This window comes from Cervus canadensis, chromosome 6 (genome assembly GCF_019320065.1).
Source record: "Cervus canadensis isolate Bull #8, Minnesota chromosome 6, ASM1932006v1, whole genome shotgun sequence".
NCBI classification, from domain to species: domain Eukaryota; kingdom Metazoa; phylum Chordata; class Mammalia; order Artiodactyla; family Cervidae; genus Cervus; species Cervus canadensis.
The window spans coordinates 44673219-44700094 of NC_057391.1; the positions used below are offsets into that span (position 1 = coordinate 44673219).

General features: G+C 34.8%; 1 protein-coding gene across 2 annotated transcripts in view; it reads left to right on the top strand.

The window, feature by feature from the left end:
* Positions 1-24925, top strand: part of VPS13C (vacuolar protein sorting 13 homolog C) — a 182138-nt gene extending 157213 nt beyond the window's left edge. The window contains exons 68-83 of one of the 2 annotated variants that reach the window (XM_043471782.1): positions 560-641; positions 753-822; positions 1449-1560; positions 1666-1779; positions 3911-4050; positions 5662-5743; positions 6962-7075; positions 7864-7939; positions 8357-8520; positions 9898-9943; positions 11457-11580; positions 12295-12409; positions 17632-17720; positions 21192-21315; positions 22685-22768; positions 23066-24925. In XM_043471782.1, the coding sequence (XP_043327717.1) occupies positions 560-641; positions 753-822; positions 1449-1560; positions 1666-1779; positions 3911-4050; positions 5662-5743; positions 6962-7075; positions 7864-7939; positions 8357-8520; positions 9898-9943; positions 11457-11580; positions 12295-12409; positions 17632-17720; positions 21192-21315; positions 22685-22768; positions 23066-23167 (1638 nt within the window). In that variant the 3' untranslated portion in view covers positions 23168-24925. Of the gene's footprint in view, positions 1-559; positions 642-752; positions 823-1448; positions 1561-1665; positions 1780-3910; positions 4051-5661; positions 5744-6961; positions 7076-7863; positions 7940-8356; positions 8521-9897; positions 9944-11456; positions 11581-12294; positions 12410-13131; positions 13736-17631; positions 17721-21191; positions 21316-22684; positions 22769-23065 lie in introns of those variants that run through there. The other variant, XM_043471783.1, reaches the window with a different exon arrangement.
* The last annotated feature ends 1951 nt before the right edge of the window (positions 24926-26876 follow it).

The following is a 26876-nucleotide window of genomic DNA, read 5'->3' on the forward strand; positions in this document are numbered from 1 at the left end:
TATGTTTTCTTAAAAAAATTGTTATTTTTAATATTTCTTTGAATTTTTCATGGAACCCCAAATTAAGATTTTCTTTTATTCTTCTTTATGGGAATGATTAGGGCTTTATTGGAGGCTGTTTTTATCAAACTATTCGTTTGCTTTTTCCCTTCCTGCCTCCCTCCATCTCTTGTTTTTAACAATGGATTACTACTTTTTAGGACATTTTTGTTCTCTTTTTCTTAATACCTAATCTGTAATTTCATATGCAGTCTTCACTTACATGTTTATTTAAATTATAGATAGTTGAATTCTCACATGATCCATTGATACAAATATTTCCATTAATGGTGTTCATGCTCCACAATTCTAGTGCAATTATGAGGATGTTTATATATTCCTGTATGTGGAAAATTGCCCTTGGTGAAGATATATAAATTTAGATTTAAAGTGAAACTTTTAATAGCAGCACATACAAATACAGATATTATTTATGATGTAATTAGTGGCATATTCTATAATACGTCTCTGAATCAAAAGTTTACATTAAGTACTGCTGAGTCAGCTTCCCTTTCTTTAGGTTGACAGTCAGTTACCAGGCACGGTGTTCCCTGTTGTATTTCATCCTGTGGCTCCTCCAAAATCTATTGCTTTGGATTCAGGTAAGAAAAAATTAAATTAAGACATACCCTGTATATAAAAGTTGAATACATATCATTTTCACCTACTAGAAAGCTTGATTGCCTTTTTCCCCTTTTCTTTCTTCCTTTTAGAGCCCAAACCTTTCATTGATGTGAGTGTCATCACAAGATTTAATGAGTACAGTAAAGTCTTACAGTTCAAGTAAGTAAAGAAACCCTTGTTCATCTAAAGGAATTTAAAATGAGAATCTACTTTGAAAATACGTTATGTTTTGCAAGTGACTTTTGTATAAAAATTATTTCCACCTGAACATATCAATCTACTTATGGTCAAGTGATTTTATATGTTGAAACTTACTTTAATAATAGCCTCTGTATATTTTAAAGTGTAAAATTCCTTCAACCACTTCTCCCATTTGTAACTTCCATTAGAATATAAAATAGTGAAATATAAATGATATATTTGTGAGGTGTGTTCTTTAATTCCTGTGGACTTTAAAAATTAGATAATACATGCTACATCATCATCATTCTTACATCTTCCATAACATGGTAAATAGAGAATTTGGAACTTTAAATGCTAAGTGTTAATATAGCAGTGTTACCCCTAGTGAAACTTTCACTTTAATTTAAAAAAAAAAATCTCAGTCTAAATAAACTTTGATCTTGTTAACATAACCCTTGTTTTAGAGATCATAGAACAAGATCTTGCAGTGGTTTTTGGCCAAAATCAAAGTTTTAACATGGAAAATTACAATGTTTGATAAAATGCCCTTTTCATCTTTAAAAAAGCTTTTCCTATTAAAAAAAAATTGTTTTTTTCCTTAGGTATTTTATGGTTCTCATTCAGGAAATGGCTTTAAAAGTTGATCAGGGATTTCTAGGAGCTATTACTGCGCTGTTTACCCCAACAGCTGACCCTGAAGCTGAAAGAAAATGGGTAATAATTTTTACTTCTTGGGAATATTATGAAAGATCAGCCATTCTTTTCGATAATTGTTGGAGAAAAAAATTAAAATAGAAAATCTTGATTAATTTTTTTCAGACAGAGTTAATCCGGGAAGACTCTGATGCTATAAATACAGAATTAGTGGGGACTTCAGTGACTGATACGTCCATTCTTAGTTTCTTTGAACATTTCCATATTTCTCCTATAAAGGTTTGTTGTAATTATTACTTTGAAAATTTGACAGAAGTATTGTAGAACTTTTAAAGGATCTGTATACAAATGTGGGTTTTAATTTGTTGTATCAAATATTTGGGGGGAATTTTGTTTGATTAATTGAAATAATTAAGACAGTTCTCTGTAACATATGTACAGCCACAATTCCCACAGAGAAACCACCAGAGCATGATCTCTAGTCTTGAATTAATAACCCCTTTCTTCAAGGAAGAAGCTGACAAAAGCATTTCTTAATTAAGCAGAAAAGTGCTCACCAACATTTAATGTTGCGGTTGCACTTTGTAACTCCTTACTGTCTGAATAGAAAGCTATAATGGGTGTCCTAACCAGAATGTGAAAACGCTGAAGTTGCTGTTACACTGTTGATGTGGTGTTTTTCACCCTTCCAAAATTTGATTGTAACTAGGGGAGTGGAAAATTGGATACCTTTCACTTGCCTGATTTTGTCCTTTATGAACCCATTTCCTTGTCTCCTTTTGTTATTCTTTTTAGCTTTTCTAGGGAAAGGTGACTGCTTAGAGAATCCACAAATGCTATCATCCATAGAGCTCTAAACTTGTGTAATGGGCCAAATTTACAATTAAGTAACTCTACAAATATTGATGATCCTTTACATTCTCAAAAACTGTTAGCAGCACATTATTGTCAGTTACATTCACCAATCCTTTCAGCTAAGTGAATAGATTTATAAAATGAAATTATTATTTTAAATTGATACATTAGTTTCGTGATATCAAACATCCATAGTGTTAGGTTCAAAATTGATATTGTTTTATGTGGTGAGTTATACACAATTTCTTTTTCATTATTAAATGAAAATCAGTTCTTTATGAGATTGGACAGTACCTTCAACAAATTATTAACTGAAAACCTGCTATTGACGTTGCTGTTGAAGATATAAAATGACTTCATGGGGTTTATAATCTCCATGGGGTATTAAAGATTTATAATTTACCTATACATACTGTGACTCAGTGGTAAAAATCCTCCTGCCAAGCAGGAGACTCGGGTTCAATTCCTGTGTCGGGAAGGTCCCCTGGAGAAGCAAATGGCAACGCACTCCAGTGTTCTTGCCTGGGGAATCCCATGGACTGAGGCAGGATACAGTCCTTTCAGTCACAAGGAGTCGGACTAGACTGAGCGACTAAATAGCAACGTTTTTAGGCACACTGGGAATTGTCCCATAAAGTTGAATAATTAAAATCATGAATATCATGGTCATTTTCTTACTCTGTGGTGACTTTGCCCTAGGAAAAGGCTGGATCTCTTTTCACCGAAGATTGCCTTTCCTGGATCCCAGCCCTCTCTAAGTCTGCAGATGGACAAAAGTCCGCATGGGAGAAAAAGTTCAACCACCAGGCTTTCCTGGCTTTTCCCCAAGTCCCCTCTATTGAGCTCTCTGTTGATGAGGGCGAATGCCTAGAGAGTTGGCAGAATGAGAAGGCAGAGTTATCTGCTTTACTTAACACACATTGAATTACCTTCTGCCTGTGTCTTCTGGCACTGTCGCACTAATGTTGATGCAGCACAAAGTAGAAGAAGCTAAATGGGAATGTGAAAATCTCATGGTTAAGTCCTGAGTTGAAGGGGTTGTGGAAGCTGAAAACCTTATTATTCTTTTAACCATTTATTTGGAACTTGCTAAAGTGTTGCCATAATTGTAATGCTGTTGTTACTTGTTATCATGTAATTATACTGCAGTTGTTCTTGTTAATTGTTACTAAAAGTTATTTAACTTGTAGAAATGATTATCCATTATTTTGAGTTAGACTGCTGGTAGGCCAGTTGACATGTTTTTCCTCTTAAAATGATTATGCTGTTTTTGCAAAGTGTTTTTTTTTTTTTTTTTTTTCCTCTATATATAAACACAATGTTATTTATAAAGTTTGAATAAAATTATAGTTCAGCTTTTGGGATTGATTTGTATTTTATTAGAAAGTAAATATGAGGATCAGAGCTGTTCTGTGTAATATAGAGTAACAAAAAATAGTTTTCTTTAGGATTCTAATTGAAAGATGGATTTGTTTGTGTCTGGACAATTTGGCGTCCATATATGTACATATTTTTGTTTTTAGTTTTCATTTATTGAACATTATTTTCCTTTTAGTTGCACTTGAGTTTGTCTTTGGGTTCTGGTGGTGAGGAATCAAACCAAGAGAAACAGGAAATGATTCCAATTCATTCTGTCAACCTGCTGTTGAAAAGCATCGGTGCTACTCTGACTGATGTGGATGACCTTATATTCAAGTAAGAGTTCTCTTGAAGTGTGTTAGGAGATTTTTATACCAGAATGCTGTTTCTGGATAGTCATTCTCTTCATTTGTGGTAGAAGTTACCTTAGAAAAGTAGTAATTCTTACTACTTACACTTTTAATAGTTTGGACCCATTCTAATTTATGCTCTTTAGGTATACTTATTTTACTCATAAAGACAAGGTAAAGAGTCTAATCTTTTCTTCAGTTATCAGCATCTAGATAATACATGAATATAGTATAAACATGGAATTATTTTAGTAGTATGTTATAAATGGGCCATGTTTTAAGTGAAATTATATTTAGAAATATATAGCAGTAGGATTAAATTTCAGTATAATTTTATGGCAAAGTATAAATAGCTCCTCGCTACCTTTAATATATTAAAGAATATTTGTATGTGCCAGATACATATAAATTCAGTGAATATTTATTGAATTGAATATTCAACAGTGGTATTAGAGAAAAAAATTCATTAATACTACTTTTACCCTGTACACTATCAAATTTTATAGGAATCAAAGGCTTAAACATTCAATTCAAATGGAAAGAGAAAGACTAAGAAAAAATAGAAGTTAATTGCTATCAGATCTCTAAATAAAAGGAAACCTTCCTATGTTTAGAAGCAATGGAAAAAATCCTGATGGAAAAATAAAAATTAATTTGACTACATAAAAATTAGACTCTTAAAACAAAATCAATGAAAATAATTAAAAAACAAAGAACTGGGGTGATATGACAAGTATAGCAAAAGATTAATAATTTAATTTTTAACCTAAAAATTCAAATGCCATAGGTACCAGAGAACAATGTGAACTAATTCATAAAAGGGAAGATATGGTGGCTAATAGATATTAGAAATGTTTAGCTTTATTACTTATCAAAGAATATATGCAAATTAAAGCAAATTATCAAAGATTTCAAAATATGAGAAATCCTAGTACTAGAGAGAGGTGCATCTAAGAAATAACATTTTTTTTTTTAATCATATGTACGAGTGGAAAGGGATATATATCAAGAGTCTTAAATGTTTTTGTAGTCTTTCACTCAGTAATTATTTTGGGTAGGAATTCGGTCAGAAAATAATCTTGAAATGCAACCAAAGTTATATTCAGAATACACATGGCAACTCTGATTATTACGTCAAAATTTAGAATTGTCTGATCATGAAAGAATTGTTTGACCCATCGACATGATGGAATGCTATGTTACTAAAAATGGTTACATCAAAATTTGAAAACCTAAAAGACTATTTATCTAAAATGTTGAATATAAAAATGCATACAGAGTGTTTTAATATTTTTCAGTTACATAGAAAAGAAAAGAAAGAATTTGAAGTGGAAAATGAGGGGAAAAAAAAGTTTAAAAGAAAAAATTCACTGTGTAGTGGGATTATGGTCAACTTTTTACTCTATGTGTTTATGAAAGATTTGCGTGACAATGTACTATTTTTATCATAGTTTTGGCATCCTAATATTTAAGGTCTCAAATTATATGTACAAACCTAATTGTGACTTAGAAATGATTCATTTATCACTGAAATTTTACGTCTTTCTTTTTTTTTTCAAGAAATAATCTTAGTACTTTTGACTCTTTCTCCTCCCAGACTTGCTTATTATGAAATTCGGTATCAGTTTTACAACAGAGATCAGCTCATGTGGAGTGTTGTTAGACACTACAGTGAACAGGTAACTTCCTATATGTTAACCGTAGCTCATACGGAAGATACTTCATAAAATATCAAAGCAAAGCATTTATGTGTGATTGTAGTGTGTGACATTTACCTGACTTACTGCAATTCACAATCTCATTACTTAGTATTTTTCTGGAATAATTAACTTCTATTTCTTTAATTCCTCCCCCCCCCCCCAACTATATAAACCTTTTTAAAAGTTTCCTTTAGTGTGTTTTCCTTTTGCAGTTATACATTTACCACTTTGGGAAAGACTAGTGATTTAAGGGTCGTTACATTTTATTCCTTCAGTGACTATAGTAAGCATAGTGTAGTAGAATTGCGAGGAAAGCAAGTTCCTCTTACTGATGCCTGTTACTCCATGGTTTGAAGTCTGTGCACAGAGACACAGTAGCTGTTTGGGGACACTAGAGTACCATTGGGCTTCCCAGGTGATGCGAGTGGTAAAGAACCCACCTGCCAATGCCGTAGATATAAGAGACACAGGTTCTATCCCTGGGTCGGGAAGATTCCCTGGAGGAGGGCATGGCAGCTCACTCCAGTATCCTTGCCTGGAAAATTCCATGGTCAGAGGAACCTGGCGGGCCACTGTCCATGGGGTTGCAGAGAGGCAGACGTGAGTTAAGCGACTGAGCACGCACGCACAAGTACCATTGCTCTGGGTGACATTCCTCTTGCCTTCCTCTGCTGAAAGGTCTTTTCTCTTATACTGTTTAAACTTGATTTTTACATGTTCAAATAAGGATATTTTTTCATTTGTCTTTTTGTTTTGGTTATCAACCCATTTAGTTCATAGTAATACTGATAATAATGTAGCAAAAATGAGTACCAAGTATTGAAATATATATTCATTTAATATGCATACTCAGCCATGCAAGGTCAGTATAATAGACCTACCAGTTTACAGATGAAAAGAGCAGGGCCTATAGAGACTACATGACTTGTTATGTAAGGTTATGTAACTGGTTATCCAAGGTTATCCAAGGTTATGCAACTGACAAACGGCCGACTTTGCCTCAAACCTGAATTCTATCCCATTTGAAAGTCCCATGTAAAGTACAAGCATAATGCCTGGAACATAGTAAAACGTCACTGCAGAGGTTTCCTTTAACAACCTAATTTAGTCAGTATCCCATTTTTTCCACATTGGTTCATGATATATTTTCTAACAATGGTTGCAAATAACTTCATTTATTTATTTATTTTCCTGTAGTTCTTGAAACAGATGTACGTCCTTGTATTGGGCTTAGATGTACTTGGAAACCCATTTGGATTAATTAGAGGTCTATCTGAAGGCTTTGAAGCTCTTTTCTATGAACCCTTCCAGGTATTGGTCTTTTATTTATTTTAAGCATAGTATAGAAAAATGGATGTTCTACTTTTAATGAAAGTTAATATTTTAATTGTATCTTGGAACTAAATAATGTTCAAATACCAAGTATATCAATTTTATATATTTTTAAAATTACTAGAGATAACAGTAAAAGATTGTATTAGAACTAACTGAGCCCTTCTAGTATCTGGGTAATAAAGCATGCCTACGTTTTCTAGGATTTAACGTAGTTGTTAGGAAGAGTGCTAAGTAGACTGAGAACATTTCAAAGCTGTCTCACCACTGTGTAAAGAACTAACTGGCATTGAAAGCTGACTTTGTTTCATAGTCGAGCTTTCGTCTAACCTGTTCTCCTCCATTTAAAGGATCCAGGATCCCAGTGTGGTGAGCGTTTCAGAAGGACAAAGCAAAAAGAATAAGTGGAAAAACAAGAGAGCCCAAACTGTGTGGGCCCTCAGTCTTGCTGTCAGTGTGGCTTGCTTTAACAGTCTGACGGCACGTGGTCCTGGAAGGCCAACTTCCAGTTTTGATTGAAGCCAGTGATTTACTCCTCTCCAGGTTTTGTCCTCTTAAAGGGTTTGCTAAGATCACGTGGGTTAAAAGTATCTTCAAGACGCAGTAGGCGTTCCGTCAGTTTTTGGATTAGAAGGTGAAAACTGTCACCACAGTGTTTATGTATGTTTGCAGATTCTGTACCTTCATGGAAACTCTGAAATACTAGATTCAAAGTCTTAAACATATTTAAATTTTAAGTAGCAAACTTTTTTTTAATTTTTGACCAGGGTGCTGTTCAAGGCCCTGAAGAATTTGCTGAGGGGTTAGTAATTGGGGTAAAAAGTCTCTTTGGACACACAGTAGGTATGTATCACATATTTGTATGTGTGTATGTGTAGAAATATAATTATTTATATTATTATGAGTTATTATTAAATTCATTGTTTATAAAAAATAAATGACTATGTTTAAGAAAAGAAGGTTTCGTTGTATAATAATCCTTCTAAAAGACGTGTTCACTTGTTCTTAAATGGAAAATAATTTGACACTGACCTGCTGAGGTTTTTTTTTTTTAATATGACATAGATTTGTTAATCAGTGTACTTGCAGTAGTTTTATTCCTCTTCTTGCTAAGTGGGAACTGAATACAGTCAATATCTACCTTTTCGTATAGGAGACAGAATTTTAAGCACCTGTTGGTTTCAAGCAGCCATGTGCTATGTACTGTGATAATGCTCTTCAAAGAACCAGTGTGATTTACTTCTCTGGGCCCTTTGGTAGGTGGTGCAGCAGGAGTTGTATCTCGAATCACCGGCTCTGTTGGGAAAGGTTTGGCAGCAATTACAATGGACAAAGAATATCAGCAAAAAAGAAGAGAAGAGATGGGTCGGCAGCCTAAAGATTTTGGTGACAGCCTGGCCAGAGGGGGAAAGGGCTTGCTGCTTGTAAGTCTCCTGCTGAATCTTCAAGAGACACTACCTTACAGATACACTTTAGCATATGTACTGGTTGTGTGGCACTTGGAACACTGCTTGTGAGTAAAAGTATCAGAGCAGCAGTAGTGATAAATTGCACACTTACTGTGTCGTCCTTTGTTCTTCTTTCCCTTTATCACCATCAGTCTACCTCTGCCCCCCTCCATTCCTAGACTTTGGTACTTGGGCTGGAGTGAAAACTGTAATGATGGCAGGTTAGCCCTAGTGTGGAAGGTGGGGAAGTGGAGCAGAGGCATGTGGAGGTAACTGGAGGGAGAGAGTCACTGTCTTCAGGTCATCACCAGTCAACTGTTTCTGTAGAAGGCAGGTGCACGGGTTATGTGTTATAAACCAGGAGCTACCTTTTATTACTTTTCAGGACTATACCATTCAATTATACAGGTGATATATGACTGTCTTCCTTATGAGTAATTATAAGAACTTCTGAGTTTTTTTTTTTTTTTTCAAGTGAGTCATGGGAACCTAGGTAAGGCTATAAAGTACTCTTTGATTATCCCTCTCCTCTTCTGAGAGGTATCTAATCTTTTCACTATAGTATATATCCTTCAGTTCTTTTTCTGTGTAATATGCAGCTATTTTTAGTTACTAACACTACTTGAAAGTTATTTAAAGAATGCACAAACGTTACTTTTTAAATTTTGAAATTAATTCAGTAGACTGTTAACTGCTGTGTTTGTGCCTGTGATTTGTAATGTGTATTGTCTCCTTTAAAGCACATTATTTGTCAGGTTATTTGCTGTCCTTGACAGGTCCCTTCATTTTCAGTTTTCCACACTTGTACTAAATTATGGAGTAACTTCATTGGAATTTATAATTAGATCTCTAATTTTCTCAACTCATTTTACTGATATGGAAACTGAGACTTAAAGAGATTGCATCAACTAGAGAATCCCATGGACAGAGGAGCCTAGTGGGCTAATGTCCACTGGGTAACAATGAGTCGGATATGACTGAAGCGGCTTAGCACGCACACACTCATATCAACTGGTGATTGGTGTCAGTCAGATGTAAAAAATTTTCACCTGCTTTACTCTTCTGTCTGTTATAAAGTTCTGCTTCTATAAAGTGCTTCGTTTACCTCCAACTAATAAAAAATTTAAAAAAAAAAAGATAAAAAAAAAAGTGCTTCGTTTAATATGTGCTATGAGGTAATATTTTAAAAATCAGAGAACTCACTTATATGCACATATTCTCTGTCAAGTCCTTGTTTAAAAAGAAAAAAAAAAGTTATTCCTGTGATGATATGTTTGTAGAGACCTCTAGTGGTTGGTTTAAAATTAAGCACCTTCCATTCAGGCTTGACTTGATCTATGATTTCTCTCTTAGGGAGTGGTTGGTGGAGTGACTGGAATAATAACAAAGCCTGTGGAAGGTAGGTTGAGAATGTTTTCTTTCTGTACAAAGTCTGAAGAGTTGATACATGGTAAAAGTAATCAATGTTATTGTTAGACTAGATCCTCTTGGACTCTCAATAGCAATAGACTTTTTTTTAATCCTAGTTAAAAAAGCATATTCTTTATTCAGTATAATCCCTATCAAAATCCCAGTAGCTTCTTTTTTCAGATTGATGAACTGATTCTAAAATATGTATGGGGATTCAGGGGAATCCTGAATAGCCAAAAACATCTGGGGAAAAAAAGAATGAAGTTGGAGGACTTACACTATGCAATTTTAAAACTTACTGTAAAGTTAAAGTAGCTATGACAGGTGTTGCTGGCATACAGATACACATATAGATCAATGGAGTAGAATTCAGATTTCAGAAATATATCTTTATTGTTATGGTCGATTGAGTTTTGACAGGGGTGCCAAGATAATTCCATAGAAAAAGAATAGTCTTTTCAACAAACGGTACTGGGACAACTGGATATAAAGATAGAGCTTATATATGTGACCCAGCAATTCCGCTCTTAGGTATATACCCAAGGGAATTGAAAGCCTCTGTTTGCTCAAAAACTTGTACAGAAATGTTTATAAAAATATTACTCAAAAAAAAAATATTACTCATAATAACCAGAATGTAATAGCAATCCAAGTGTCCATCAACTAATGCATGGACAAACAAAATGTGGTATAAGCCATACAAATGGGTTAACATCCATTTATAAAAAGTCAGGTATTGATACAAGTACAAGATGAATGAACCTTGAAAGCATGATTCTAAGTGAAAAAAAGCCAGTTACAAAAGGCCACATATTGTATGATTCTTTTTGACTAGAGTAGGCAAATCCATACAGAGGGAAAGTAGGTTAGTGATTGCCTAGATCTGCAGAATAGGGAGGAAGGAGGTAAATTGCATAGAATTGGGAAGAGGGTTTGGGGAAAAATAGGAAATGATTGCTAATGGGCTTTCTTTTTGAAATAATGCAAATATTCTAAAATTGATTATGATGATAGTTGCACAGCTCTGAATATACTATAAAAACATTTTATTTGTATTCTTTAATGGGTGAATTATATGGAATGTGAATTACATTTTTATAAAGTTCTTATATTTTTTAAAAAGTACACTTCTGGAAAAATCTGATGGTTGGCAGCAATAATAATAATATTTTCTGCTCAATTCTTAGATCCTCCAGTCATAGTTACTAACTCAACTCCTGGATAACTAGTTGTAAAACTTGAGTATGCTGCAGGATTACCTTGGGAGTTTGTAAAGTTGCAGATTACTGGCTGGGAGTGGGGCCTAATAATTTTGCATTTTTAATATACGTTGAAAACTACTGTTTTATCACAGGTTAGGATTAAATTTAACCTCTTTAGAATGTCAGATTCTAGGAGCTTCCTGGGTAAAACCATTCAGTGTTTGTTTGACTTAGACTTTTGTTGAATTCAAAGTTGCTGATTTTAAAATCTTTATACTTTCATTGTCTGGTTTTATGAAGGTGCCAAAAAGGAAGGAGCTGCTGGATTCTTCAAAGGGATTGGGAAAGGGCTTGTGGGTGCTGTAGCTCGTCCAACTGGTGGAATCATAGATATGGCCAGCAGCACCTTCCAGGGGATTCAGAGGTAATTAAATGTACACCGTGTACAGGCCACGTGCCTATGTGCTGACTGTTGCTAGGAGTACATAAGTATGCTAAATACCCTGCCTGCCCTTAAGGACCTTAAAGTCTGATTGAGAGCTCTTACTGGCCCACAAGGTAGAGCTCCCCCAGAGAGGTGTAAGAAGAGACTTTTTTTTATGGCTCAGTTTCTCTTTTATTTGACAAATGGTTATTGGTCCTTACTATATGCCAAGCACTGTGCTAGACACAATGGATACAAACAGTAGATGGCCTACTCCCTGCCTTTATTATTAAGAAAAGGTGGGGGAACATGAAGTCAAACTGACCTGGTTTTAATACTTGGCACATTATTTTGGCAAGTTATTTAAAATTACTGTTTATCAAATATTGATACATAGTGTTACATAGTGGGGCTTCCCTGGTAGCTCAGTTGGTAAAGAATCTGCCTGCGACGCAGGAGACCCAGGTTCAATCCCTGGGTTTGGAAGATCCCCTGGATAAGGAAATGGCAACCCAACTCCAGTATTCTTGCCTGGGAAATCCCATGGACAGAGGAGCCTGGCCGGCTATAGTCCCTGGGTCACAAGAGTCTGACAAGACTCAGCACAGTATTCATGGTTCATGTGTTACAGAGTATGATAGTTGAATTAATGCACTAATACATTTATGTTATTTTGAGAGATTCTCATGTGTTTTCTTACATGTACTTACACAGGGTGGCAGAATCAACAGAGGATGTGTCCAGGCTCCGTTCCCCTCGCCTGATCCATGAAGATGGCATCATTCGCCCTTATGACCGACAGGAGTCTGAGGGCTATGACATATTTGAGGTATAAATTCTGTTCTTTACAGTCATAAGTGAAATTGAATTTTAAAGATTTCTATGGTCAGAGCTTCATGGCTGGTTCCTAAAGTTCCTGATTCATGAACTTCTTTAAAGATTACACAGGAAACAATGGTATGCAGGGTAGAATTTGATTATTTATTTGTTTTATTTTATTAGCATAGTGTATTAAATAGGAGTAACTCATCATTTTCTTCTTTTCTGCACAGGATCAAAGTGCAGAAAGGATAATGTTGAAAGTAGTGATAGGCTTTATTACTGTTTGTATTGAGCACCTTTCATTTATGTTAAACTTCAGTCTTCTGCTTATAGCTAATTATTGGAATTTTGCTGCTTCCTTTTCTCTCAACCAAATTAATTTATTTGGCCTGTATTGTAAATCTAGATTTATTCAGGTAAACAGAAGCTGGAGGAGAGAAAAAAAAGATTATGTACAATTATAATCTTTTTTTAAAACCTTGGAACTGTTTTGGAATTTTTTTGGCTTACATTTTAGTTTTAATTTTGTAAAGTAAACAATATATGCTTATGTAAAGTGCTATTCTCTCATGACTAGCTTTCCTCCAAAATTTTTAATATTTTTCTACTTTGACTTTAAAATAAAATGACTCTTCATTGTTCTTAGCCTTTGGTTTTTATAGAATGTTATTACATTTTACCTTTCTGCATGCTTCTAACTTTATTTTCTTTCTTTTTCTGCCTACACAGCAAGAACTGGAAATACAGGAGTAAATGTTTTGTATACTACTACTTGATTTCATCCTTAAAAATCAAAACAAACTGTGATATTAATTGACTGTCCTGATTTATTTAGAGTGAGAGTCCATTTTGATGAAATTATCTTTACATTTCTTACCTCTCTCTGAACTTTTTATTGTAGTGGCTTGGCTACAGATAAAAACTGTGATATTCCTGGTAATATTGTACAGAAATAAGAGGTCAATATAAAAGATGAAAAGATGCAGGAAATCAACTTTGTTTTACACTTAATGGAGGAATACTTTATTGAACTTTTACTATCATCCTGAGAAGTTCACCTTTTCTTATGGTATTCATATGCATTTCTGGTAAAGTTGCAAAAGAAAAGAATAATTCTTATGTCCAATCTGTGTGTTCTTTGTGTATATGAGTCCTGCTGTTAGAATTACATAACTGTGTTTCATAAATTAAATTTACTCAAGTTATGAAACTATTGATTGGGGCATATATTTTAAGAAATGAAGTATCACTTTCTCTCGGCTTCCTTGGTGGCTCCGTGGTAAAGAATTTGCCTGCCAATGCAGGAGGCTCAGGTTCAGTCCCTGGGTTGGGAAGATCCCCTGGAGAAGGAAATGGCAACCCACTCCAGTATTCTTGTCTTGGAAATCCTGTGGACAGAGGAGCTTGGCAGGCCACAGTTTGTGGGGTCACAAAGAGTCAGACACAACTGAACGACTAAACAACAGTTGCTCTGGATCAGTCCCTCAACCTCAAATAAGTGTTGGCACATCAATTTTGAGAATTTATTCCCTTGCCTGTTTTTCTGTTTTAACTTCTCTATACTCTTGCTAGATAAATCGCAATCATTTTCTAATTATGTTATGTACAGTCTTAGCCCTTTGTATTTATACTTTTTAAAAATTAAGTGTCCTTATTGGTTATGCTTATTTCACAATTATTAGTTGTAAAAATAGAAGTTGAACACGTAATTAAGCAGATTACTTATGTGGCTTTTGAATTGATAGATGTCTTTATATTTAAAAAGCAATCTCTTTTGCTTTTAAATCCTTCAAGAGGATGCATAATCCTAATGGAAATTTAAAAAATATAAACTATGATTTTGAAATTAGTGACCCCAGAGTAAATTTTTAACATGTTATATTTTGATTTCTCTTTTTTCTATAATTGATAAAAATGTTACATTTAGTAGTATCTTATCTAGCAACTTTCATGTTTCCTCCCAAAATTGAAAACAAATTATGAACTTAAGATTTATTGAGTTTTACATTTAAAGAGAATGAAGCTGTTAACACACAACAGTTCAGTTGCATTATATATTTTAAAACTATAGTTATCAAAATAATAAATATTTTGACTGCTTCATATTTGAAGCAAGCACTTTAAAGAAAAATTTGAGGCTCCATGAACTGTAGCCCACCAGGCTCCTCTGTCCATGGGATTTCCCAGGCAAGAATACTGGAGTAGGTTGCCATTTCCTTCTCCAGGGGATCTTCCTGACCCAGGGATTGAACCCAGGTCTTCTGCATTGCAGGTGGATTCTTTACCGTCTGAACCACCAGGGAAGCTTCCTGTTTGAAACAAGCACTTTAAAATAGAAGAATGACATCCAAAGACTAGCCTAAAATTGTAGCTGACAAACTTCTCGTGCCTAGATAATTGAGGGTTGGCAGAAATGGTGCCTCATATACAGTTTCTTTGAGAATCAAGCACAGTAACTAATTCAAGATTCTGTCTTAAATAATCACTAATAATTATTCTTTCTTCTTAGGTAAAAGCAATATTTTTCAATTTTCCTGGAAATATTATTAATACAATTTTAATGAGACTTCTGGGAAAATTTTTTTCTTCATTGTTTACTTTTTGATTGTGTAGCTCTGTACCTTATTCTTTTTCTCATGATTTCCCTTTTTTCCAGCCGCATGTCAGTAAGCACAAAACTTCAAGAAACTTTATTATTTTAGCTAAATATAGTCATTGTGTGTGATTCAGTAGGTTTCATTAAGATGCGAGAACTGGAAGAAATAGAATGATTGTACATTAACAAAAGAGCTTGGTAACTTTTTTCCATGGGTAGCAAGGGTAGGCATGGATAGTTAAGAAATTTAGGGTGTTTCATCCCTTGCTATCTTGCTGTGATCAGTTAGTTAGGAGCAAAGTATTTGATTATCTAGACTGTGCTGGATATCCAAATGAAATGAGACTTCTGTCCTTAAGGGACCAAATATAACAAAACATGTAACTATTAAAGAGCATTAGAGGGTAAAATTATATCCTCCTTAGTGCTTACTATAATATGGGTACATTCTAAATAATTTGGAATAATTTTGGAATCTTTGGATATACCCCCTTTTCTCCTGACTATTGCTCTGCATTCTTTAAGAGTGAGCTTTGAAAGTTACTGAATTATGTACTGTGTTTTCATAGGCTATACTCTTCTACTTATCCTCTCTTCTCCCAGGATAATTACCATCTACACACACACACATATATATACTTACACAGAGACATATATGAAATTTATATATATATGTATAGCCAGTTTTTGTTTACTATTCATCTTGCTTCCCATAGTTAATGATTATATAATATTTAAAATGGCATACCTTGCTTTTTTGTCTTAATCATATTTTTCCTGGTTCTTAGAAATGCTTCATTTTTAATTCTTGCATTATCATCTATTGAGCTAACTTTACCTCGTGTATTTGACTATTCCCAATTCTTGACATTAGAGCTGTTGCCATTATTTCACATTAATGACACTATGATACTATATATATGTATAATATAGTTTACATTAATGATACTATAATGATGTAATAAACATCATTATACACATTGCTTTTTCATATCTTGTATTATTTCCTTCTAATTTACTTGAAAAAAATGAATGCTTTTGTTAAATATTATTAATTCTTCCAGTTGCACTTTTGGGAAGGAAGAGTGAATATTTTATAAACTCATCTGCCACAGAGACTGAATCTCAGAGTGTAGGGGTTTCAGAAGTGCTGAAAACTAGGTTTCTATAGTGTGTTATGGTGGTAAAATATACTTCAAAAGCTTTAGTTTTTTAAAGTGCAAAGCTTATAACTAATGAAAATGCATACAAGATGGTAGAAGATAGAAAGTGATAGTATTGTACATTTCATCTCAAATCTAAATACTTTAACATATTTAAATTTCAAGGCTGAAAATAAATATACTGTTATTATATTCATTTTAAAGGAGTTAAGGTATAAATATTAAAAGATATTAGTTAATTCACACGAGGAAGATGTGAAACAAGTAACTGTTAAACATCACTTCTCTCTGAGATTCATTCTGAAGTTGAGACGTCCATTTTGAGGTTGAGAACCCCATTCTTTAGGGATTCATCTTTGTTGTTCATGGCTTTTCGTAATTGGTCAAAGAATGACTGGGAACCAAGGATCTTTAAAAAAAATTGTGTGTTTTACTATTGAAATAATAAACAAGTGTGTGTTCTCTGCTTGTGATTATTATTGATTATATTATCCTTTTGATAATATTGATGTTGTATTCTTGGTTCTAAATTGTTATTATCTTATTTGTTAGGTATGTTTATGTTTTATATTTTCATATATTTTCTCTTCTAATTTTTAATTATGCATTTCTATAATGTAAATATTTCATTAGCATTAATTATAAATGTAACTTTATTGATATTTAATGTTTGTTGATTGAGGTCACAATAGTTTTGAGATAGTTAAAAAATGTATTTTAATGTGCTATTTATACTTGAATTATTTTATGCTTGTAATTGTATTCAGTAATAAATTGTGCCAGCTGTTTGAAATCTTAGAAATTCTTCATGTTTGTATTAAGATTGCCATTAAGTTTTCTTTTCTACCAGGAATATAATTCTAGTACATACATGTACTCCTCATGCGTGTTTAATATATAAGACCAAATATTCAGCAATATTAGTTATCTTGAAATTTTATTATTTTTATTATTGTAGATCAGTCGTTCTTAACCTTCGAGAAGGATAACAGACCCCTTTAAAAATCTGATGAAAAATATGAACTGTCCTCTGGAAACAAGTTCAGAAACACATTTTCAAAATTTTGTAATTTTTTTATGGTATTTCATAGGCCTTCCAAAGTTCTTCCAAGGACCCCAGGTTAAGGACCTCTGGAATGTTAATGTCCAGTTTTATACTAGTGTTGGTTCATATAAATGAAATTTGTGATTATTTCTGGTAAAACTATTTAAGAGTTTCAGAATTATCACGCAGCAAAGTATATTTTATTAGATCACTTAGTAAGCATTTAATAGTTACTTGACTTTTGAGGCTCAGTGAAAGTTTATTTATAAAAACGCTGTGAACATTTTTCTAGCTTCATGTGCCAATCTGTAGAATTGTGCTTTTGGTTTTAATAATTTTTTCCTAACTGGCACTAATGTAGAGTATTGGAAATACTGTTCAGATGCATGTTACAACACAAATCTTGAGTCTTCTTTTCTTTTCAGAATCATGTCAAAAAGTTAGAAGGAGAGACTTACCGATACCATTGTGCTATTCCTGGGAACAAGAAGGCAAGCCTTATGGTTACAAATAGGTATTGACTTCAAGTGACATCTTTTCAAATGCTAACTGTATATATTATAAGAATTTTGGAGACGAAAATGACAGTGGATTTAGATAACTATGCTTCAGCTGCAAAATGTTCATTGTCATTGTTGTTGTTTAGTCACTAAGTCGTGTCTGATTCTTTGTGACCCCCATGGACTGTGTCCTGCAAGGCTCCTCTGTCCATGTGATTTCCTAGGCAAGAATACTGGAATGGGTTACCATTTCCTTCTCCAGGAGATCTTCTTGATTCAGGGATTGAATCCACATCTTCTGCGTTGGTGGGTGGATTCTTTACCCCTGAGCCGCCTGGGAAGTCCCGTTCATTGTCATATAATCACAGAAATTTAGGTCTGGATGGTTCCTTTGAGATCATCTGTTCTGACCTTCTCATTTTGGAGATGCTGAAACTGAGACTAAGGATGGTTTAGAGGCTTAACCAGGTTACACACCTTCTGAGAGACAGAATCGATTAGAGTTTATAAGTGCAGTAGTGATACTTTCATATGTGAACTGGACATCCAGTTATGGAGGATGAATTTACGTTTTCTCACTAGGTTTTATTTTGGATGTTGAGCATACCTTTTTAAAAGTATGTTATTATATCTTTGTGTTCCATTTTCTTTCTAAATATTTTGGGAGTGGTAGATAATTTTTCCCAATAAAAGAACTTGGACTAAACTACTAAGTTTATTTTCCTGAGATCTACCCTATATCACTTATTCTAATTACAGATAAATAATTTTCAAAACATTCTAAGTTATGTATTTTTTAGGACTAAAGCAAAGCACTTAGAGTAGGTAACATTTATATATTAGATTTCTTACTGCTCCATTTAAATGTATTTAGGTGGGAAGGAGAGAAAGGAAAACTTTAGAATTCAGGCTTAAATCTACAAACTGTTTCTAAGAGAGAGTTAGCTAGTCCTCTGATTTGCCCATTAATTAAGTCAAAATATTCACTAAACAATCTAAAGGGTAGTTTTTATACTTTTTATGTAATTCCATACTAAGCAATGGAAACCCGTCTTTTGGGGATTGAATGTAATATTTTAGTAGTTGTTTGATTTAGGCATTTAGTAGGAATATTAACATGTACATTATACATCTATTTTTCTTCAAGTAAGTTGAAAAATCATAGTAATTTCAAATCATAAGTAGAAAAATCATAGTAATTTCAAATTGGATCACTTGTAGAGATTTTCAGGAGACAATTAGTAAAATAATATTCCTGACTAGCGCAGTGAGTTACTCTCCCTTAGGTATGAAGGGGCAGCCTTTAGAGACCTGGGTTGGATGACTGAATATGAAAGAAAAGGGAATACCAGATGACTTTGCGGATTTTTGGCTTGAGTACTATTTACAGTAGTTTGGAGGAAAAGATGATGACTTGTTTCCATTTTGAACTGAATGAGTTTGACATAGCTTTGAGATACCAAAGTAAAGGTCAAGGAGATGTGTAGAAATAGGTATGGGAGTAGATACTCAGAGTTTGTATAAAGATCTGGAGTTGAGATCCAACTGAGAGAATGTGTTATTCGGAAGACCAAGATGTGAACTCCGGGAAACATGTTGCAGGAGGGAAACAGTGAAGGAGGTTGAGGGCAGCAGGAGGACAACAGTGTTGTCGAAATGGTCAGGAGTAGAGTCTTAAGACAATCAAAATGGTGAATTGCGTTTGATGCAGCGATTTGCATTAGTTATCTTTAACTCTTATCTCTACCTTCTGATTCTCTCCTAGGCAGGAGGCTGGGGGTAGGGGAGCTGGAGTCCACTTCCTAAAGACTGTTTGGAATGGGTAGGAGTGTTGGAGGTTGTCGCAGTGACTGAAGGCACTGCAGGCTCTTGGTGGGCTGGGGCCCTGGACGCTGTACTTCCTACAGTGCTCGACACAGTCCCGGATACGCCCAGCATTTCAGGAGCACCTGTGCGGAAAGTTACAGTGCCCGGGGTCTGTGTCAGTCCTTACCCCCTCAGTCCCCAGTTCACTCACCCCTTCCTTCTAAACATCTGGAATCTATCCCTTTCTTCTTCTCACAGCCACCACCTTAAATGAGGCTCTCACTGTTTCCTGGTTGGACTGTTACAGTCACTTGCCACCTTCATTGTCTACCCCATCTCTCCTCCACTGGCCATGACTCTTCAATAAGAAAATTTATCCTATCATTTCTGTCATCTGTAGATGAAAGTAGAAGTTTCTTAACAACCTCTGCTACCCGCTCAACCCCACCCTCCAAAAAAGAAAAAAAAAACCTTCAAGGGCTGGCGCCAAGCTAATTTTCTCGCCTCTGTATATGTCCAGTACTCCAGCTGCAGACCTCCACATTCCTCAGATAAATCTTTCCTTTTTTGTACTGCCATATATGTTACGACACTCTTCTCTTTGTCTGGTGTATAATTTCCCTTTCCTACCTAGAAAACTTCCTCCTTTCAAGAATCAGCTCTTACCCTACCTAGTTTATCAATAGTCCTCCCTTCTGTGTGCCAAGAGAGTTTTCCACACACTCCATTAGTATTCTTGGGCTTTCTTTGTGGCTCAGCTGGTAAAGAATCTGCCTGCAGTGCAGGAGACCTGGGTTTGATCCCTGGGTTGGGAAGATCCCCTGGAGAAGAGAAGGGCTACCCACTCTAGTATTCTGGCCTGGAGAATTCCATGGACTGTGTAATCCATGGGGTCACAAAGAGTCGGACACGACTGAGTGAATTTCACTTCCCCTTTTAGCCTATAAATACCTCTCAAGTAGAAAGCTGGGTCTTTGTCCAGCACCATGCGCATTCGTAGATTCAACAGCTCTCCTTTCCTAGTTTTGCTTTGGAATCAAGTATAGTTATATCAGTACCTAATCTGAATCTCACACTGGGAAATAAATCAATGTGGATGCCCTTTAAGGATTCTGTGATTTTTTTTTTAATTGCTGTTGAGTAAAATGAGCTGCTCCCTCTGTGATATAGTACATCAGTATTAAAATGTTCAAACCTGATATTTATTAGTAGGCCTAACGTGAATCTTTGCTGACGTTTGAAGTTTGTGACATTTCTTTCCTGATTAGAAGGCATACATGATTGACAGTAAAAAGCAATTAATAATTTTCCAAGTAAAACATTTTCAGGGGCTTCTGCCTTTATTACTTCCCGGATGAAAGTACAGCCTGTTCCTTATGTGTCTTAAAGAGAATGATTTCGGTTTTCTGCTCAGTTTTTTAAAAATGACACTTTGCTGAATTTTGCAAGATTGGCAGAAGGGGGATTTTTGAAGTTCTGCTATGTTAGTTGTGCTATGTTTGCTCTTTATTTGACAGTTATCTTTTTTTTTTTTAATGTGAATCATACATTTTTTTTAGTGTGCAAGGTTATATTGCTTACTGAGCAAGTAAAATCTATGGCATCTAGTAGAGTGAAATATAGAATAATTAACTGTCTTTATCAATACCTGTATATTTTTGTTTCCTTTTGCAAAATAGGCGAGTTTTGTGTGTAAAGGAAGTTGAAATCCTAGGCCATATGTCCATAGACTGGCAATATCTATTTGAAGATTTTGTACAGTCTCCCACTGTCAATGGAAATCTGCTCAAAATATCAGTTGAGGTAAGAAAACATGAATCACACACCTTTAGAGTCACAAATTTGTTAAATGAATAGAAACCAGGAGTGCTTTCTGACTCTTGTTTTACAGTTAACTGCATAAAGTATTTGAAGGATTATTATTATTATCATATGCTGAAAAGTAAAGGAAAATGTAATTTGTGCTCTGTACTTCGTTTTCTGGCAGTCCTTGATTGCACTGAGTGAAATATTAAATCTGTTCACTGAAAGAGTTAGGTTCCTTTTTGGTAGAAGAATGGAAGTGAATAGAGGTGTTTGTTTGTTTGTTTTACTTCATATGGATATGATTTTGCTATAATATAAAATACTCCTGGAAAGATTCCCCATTTTAGGATTTAAGGAGATTATTATAAACATTAGGTCTAGAACACTCACAATTAGTAATGTTGGCATTTATAGAAGACTAATGCATTTTAAGTATGTAATAATGCTTTCATTTCTTTTCCTCTCCATTTTCTGTGGAAAAACTTTTTAATTGTATAGCAAGTAATTAGCAAAAATGATACCCTATCTTTTGCTTAATTCTCAAACTCATTTTACTTTGTAATGTATAGTTTTTCTTATATGTGATATAATTCTATTTTCACCCTTTTAAAAAAAAGTAGAAATTGTTATTCCAAAGATGGTAATTTCTGTATTTTTTCCTAAGCAATAATTATGTTATCTCTATTACTGAAACTATCTGAAAAATGCTTACTGAGTTATAAAAGTCAAGAGTTAGAGATGTAAGTACTATTATCCTTTAATTTGTGTTTCCTTTCTTTTCATAGAAGTTTACAAGTAAGAGAAACCACTTATGAAGCCATGCCATTTTGTATTTCAGCCTTACCTCATTGTAGAGTTTCAAAACTGAAAGAGTGCCTTGGTGTATGAAGCATAGTTTTCAGAGCACTGAGAGACTGTGTCTTTCCTGTCAGTGTGCATGTATATTACAGTTCTCTCAGTTATCACTTTCCTTTCACATCAGTGGTGAGAATTGACTCAGTGTATTTTACATTATGTACAAATTTTATCTTATCAGCCAAGGAAATAAAGGGAGGGTTTTTGATTTGTCAGATGTGATGAGTTATCAAGTGGTATTTCTGTACGCTGTTTATCATCACCTGCAGAAAGCCATCATTTTATGCAGATAGATGTACACTCATCCAATTTCATAAATTCTAACAACTCACATATGGAGTCACTATCCTTGTACCAAAAACGATTTATTTCTTATCAGACCTGAATATGTGTATTTGGTTAGTCTGCTGATTATAAAATAGAGTTGACATTTAAGCACTCAATTAAAGGTTATAGGTTTTTTCCCTTCCACATAATAATTCCTTTTCTGTCATTATTTGTTTTGAAACAGAAACAAGGTCTGTTCCAAAAGAAAGATAGTGCCAATCAAGGCTACATTCAGAAAATTTACCTGCAGGATACCACCACAGCAGAGGTAAATGATTTAAAGAATGCCCCCTCCTTTTTTTAGCTGAAAGACCAAAAAAAAAAAAAAAAAAATCTGTTATAGTTAGCAACAGTCATTACTTTCCCCAAAAGATCTTCAAGTTAAAGCTTTGGATAGATGTATAAGCTTGGAATAACATGTTGTGGGCAGACTGGTCTTAGCATGACACGTACTGACTGTGTATTCTTCCCTTTGGACCTGTGTGGGCAGCTCGTACCCTTGAGCTCTCCACCATGTGAGCTGGTACTTGTCTTTACCATTTGTGATAAATATTTTGTTTTCCAGAGAGCATGTCGTGCCATTGAGGAAGGACAGTCAATGAGACACCAGCAAAAATTGATGAAGCAATCATCACTGAGAATTCTCAGGCCCCAAGTACTGTCTTAATCACAGATCCTAGGGGCTGCTGCTGGGAGAAAAACCAGTCACCGTCTTGTCTGTCAACCACTCTTCATTATCTTGCTAAAGAGAATTTTTCAAGGAATCCTTTAATTTTGGAATTTTTTTCTAGAGTAATTCGTTTTCCATTTCCCCCCTAGTTTTTGGCTCCAGTTAGGCTGTGTGTTTGATAGCAGTCCATGTCTACACTGCCGCCTGATGGTCCCGTTAAAGAAATACCACTTTAAATTCAGAGTGAACTTTCCATGAATGTTAAAATTGTGGAACAAGGGTAATAAACTTGTTTTTAATTAAAATCCCTACTAAAAAATAAGAAAGAAGGCTAGAATGACTAGTGTTCTCTGAGAGCGTTTTAGACAATTGTGTCTTTGGACAAAATGTTGTATATTTTGTTCAGTAATTGAACTGATGTTAACATTTTTGGTAAACTGAGTGGTTGACTTAAGAAAAACCATTGAAGGGAGAAATGACGTATTTCTTTTTTTTTTTTTTTTCCAGAAAACATTATTTTCTCCTAATAAAAACATGTCTTGCTGTGGTGCTTATTTTTCTTCTTGCACTATAATATAAAGACAAACGAAAATCAAACCTTCAAATATCTGTACTCTGTTCTCTGGAAGTTTTGGGTATTATTTACATGAACTTATGTGGCACAATTGTAATGTGCTGATGCATGAAAATATTGCACTTTAAGTTTTTCAAGTCAGGCATGAAAAATTTAATTTTTTATATACCTAGAACTTGTTTTTTTATAAGTTGAAAGATTTTTAAGGGCATCATAACTTAACACTTAATTTTAATGCATACCTAGAAATGTATTTTAAATACTTTGTAGGAAGAATGAAAAATCTCTAGTTGCTTTATATATGAATAAAATTAAGGCATCTAGCAACACTGTGGGAAAATCATTGGTTGATGTGTCCTTTGAGCGAGCAGTCAGTTCATTTTTGTTCTTTCTGCATCTTGTTTATGCTGGTTAGAGATGCACTGCCTATTAAAGCTTTTTTAAAAATGTTCAAAAGTTCTTCATTTCTGTGGATGAATCCTAACATTTACTCATGTTTTTGAACATGATGTTTACTTAAAGTCACTGAAATGAAGTGAATTTGTGCACAAACTTGGTTTGCTCTGTTTTGTTGATATGTGTGGTAATATTTCTACTATCCTTATTCATTTTTTAAGACTGGCCTTAAAACTTTAAAAAATTTTCCTAGTTATAAACTTACTGTAGGTTCCAAAACAAAGGGTATAATGACTAATGCCCTAAATATTTGATTCAGTATTGTGGTCTTTGCCTTTTCAACATCACTGTTTTTTTCTGTCAAGAAACTTTTAACTTTAAGCAGAATTTCTGTATCAGTGATTAATTGCAGTTTATTCAAGTGTACTTATATTTTGTGACTTTAAAACTGACTTAATCAGGAATTTGAGATATCTAGTTATATTTTTCATAAATCACAGCTATTGACAATATCCTGAATATTAAAATAATTATATTGTATTGATGGCATGTACAAAACATTGAACTAAGAAAAATAATTTACGGAAACCCAGAAATTCACCATCTTAGTTGGCTTAGAAGTAAACTTCCAAATATTTGTACCATTTTTATTTGATTTAATCCCCTGGGTGAGAAGTAATTCATTAGTAAAGTGTAATAATGTCTTTTGTGTTTTTTTAAATGCTTTGGGAGTCAACTGCTTGGATATGAACTATTGAGAGAAATTAAACATTTGGTGCATTGTTTGCAGGTGTGAAAACCTTGTGGATTTGTGTTCACATTCAATAATATTTGCTTTTACTTTTTGTGACACGTTAGAGTAATAGTTATGGAAAGCTTTTTAAAAATTTTTATTGAATTATAGTTGAATTATAATGTCACGTTAATTTCTGCTGTATGGTAAAGTGACTCAGCTTCTTTTTCATCTTCTTTTCCATTATGGTTTGTCACAGGATATTGAATATAGTTCTCAAGAGCTTTCAAAGATGCTAAGCAGGAGAAGGTTTTTCCTGGGGGTATAGATCTTCAGTGCTGAGAGAATACGGAGAACTGATGTGACCATGGACCTGGCTGCCACATTTTGAATTTATAGCTGCATTTGCTCTGTCTGTGCTTTCTATCAGTCACCAACTGGGGATGGCAAGGATATTGTGGCTCACCCACTCCTGGGAGACAGGGAGCTCCTCTGATAGCTGATTGTGGCTTGAAGACTCCTCAGTGGCTTTACAGAACCTTTTTTAGACTGCTTGGCAGTCTGGGAGGCTTCCACACAGTCTGTCCCTGTCTCTCTGTTTTTTTCTTTTTTATCTCCCACCCTCCACCCATCCCACTTGGAGCTCAGACTACAGGTAATCTGCAGTACTGGGTTATGAAGAACAGGTGCCGGCTGAGGAATGTAGCAAAACTGGGGCCATCAAAATGAAAAAAAGGACAAAAGATTCAAAGATTCATAAGAAAAATGTGATCTAGGATATTAACGCATATATATGAAATCTAGAAACATGGTACTGATGATCCTAGGGTGGACTTCTTTACATGTGTTTCATGATTTAGTTCACTTCAATTCAATTCAGTCACTCGGTCGCGTCCAACTCTCTGCAACCCCATGAACTGCAGCATGCCAGGCCTCCCTGTCCATCACCAACTCCCAGCGTCCACCCAAACCCATGTCCATCAAGTCGATGATGCCATCCAACCGTCTCATCCTCTGTCGCCCCCATCTCCTCCTACCCACAGTCTTTCCCCGCATCAGGGTTTTTTCCAGTGAGTCAGCTCTTCGCATCAGGTAGCCAAAGTATTGGGGTTTCAGCTTCAACATCAGTCCTTCCAATGAACACCCAGGACTGATCTCCTTTAGGATGGACTGGTTGGATCTCCTTGCAGTCCAAGGGACTCTCAAGAGTCTTCAACACCACAGTTCAAAAGCATCAATTCTTTGGTGCCCAGCTTTCTTTATAGTCCAACTCACATCCATACATGACCACTGGAAAAACCATAGCCTTGATTAGATGGACCTTTGTTGGCGAAGTAGTCTCTGCTTTTTAATATGCTGTCTATAAGTTGGTCATAACTTTCCTTCCAAGGAGTAAGCGGCTTTTAATTTCATGGCTGCAGTCACCATCTGCAGTGATTTTGGAGCCCAGAAAAATAAAGTCAGCCACTATTTTCACTGTTTACCCATCTATCTGCCATGAAGTGATGGGACCGGATGCCATGATCTTAGCTTTCTGAATGTTGAGCTTTAAGCCAACTCTTTCACTCTCTTTCACTTTCATCAAGAGGCTCCTTAGTTCTTCTTCACTTTCTGCCATAAGGGTGGTGTCATCTGCATATCTAAGGTTATTGATATTTCTCCTGGCAGTCTTGATTCCAGCTTGTGCTTCCTCCAGCCCAATGTTTCTCATGATTTAGTATTGTTTTTTTTTTTTGAATTATGTATAAGGGAGGGGACTGTCACCCTTTTGGTGCTATGGGTCTCTTAAGTGCATTGATGTGGTGCTGCCTGGACATCTGTATTTTTAACAGGGCTCCATATGTATTTCTAAGATACAAATGGGACTAAAAAAATTAATACTGTGGATTTAAAGTAATCAAACTCTTGAAGAACTCTGCAGGTATCAATGCCAGTTAAATTACAGAGTTGCAGGTACTGCCAGAGCAGGAAGAATCATCTCATTACTGGGGAGAAAACCAAAG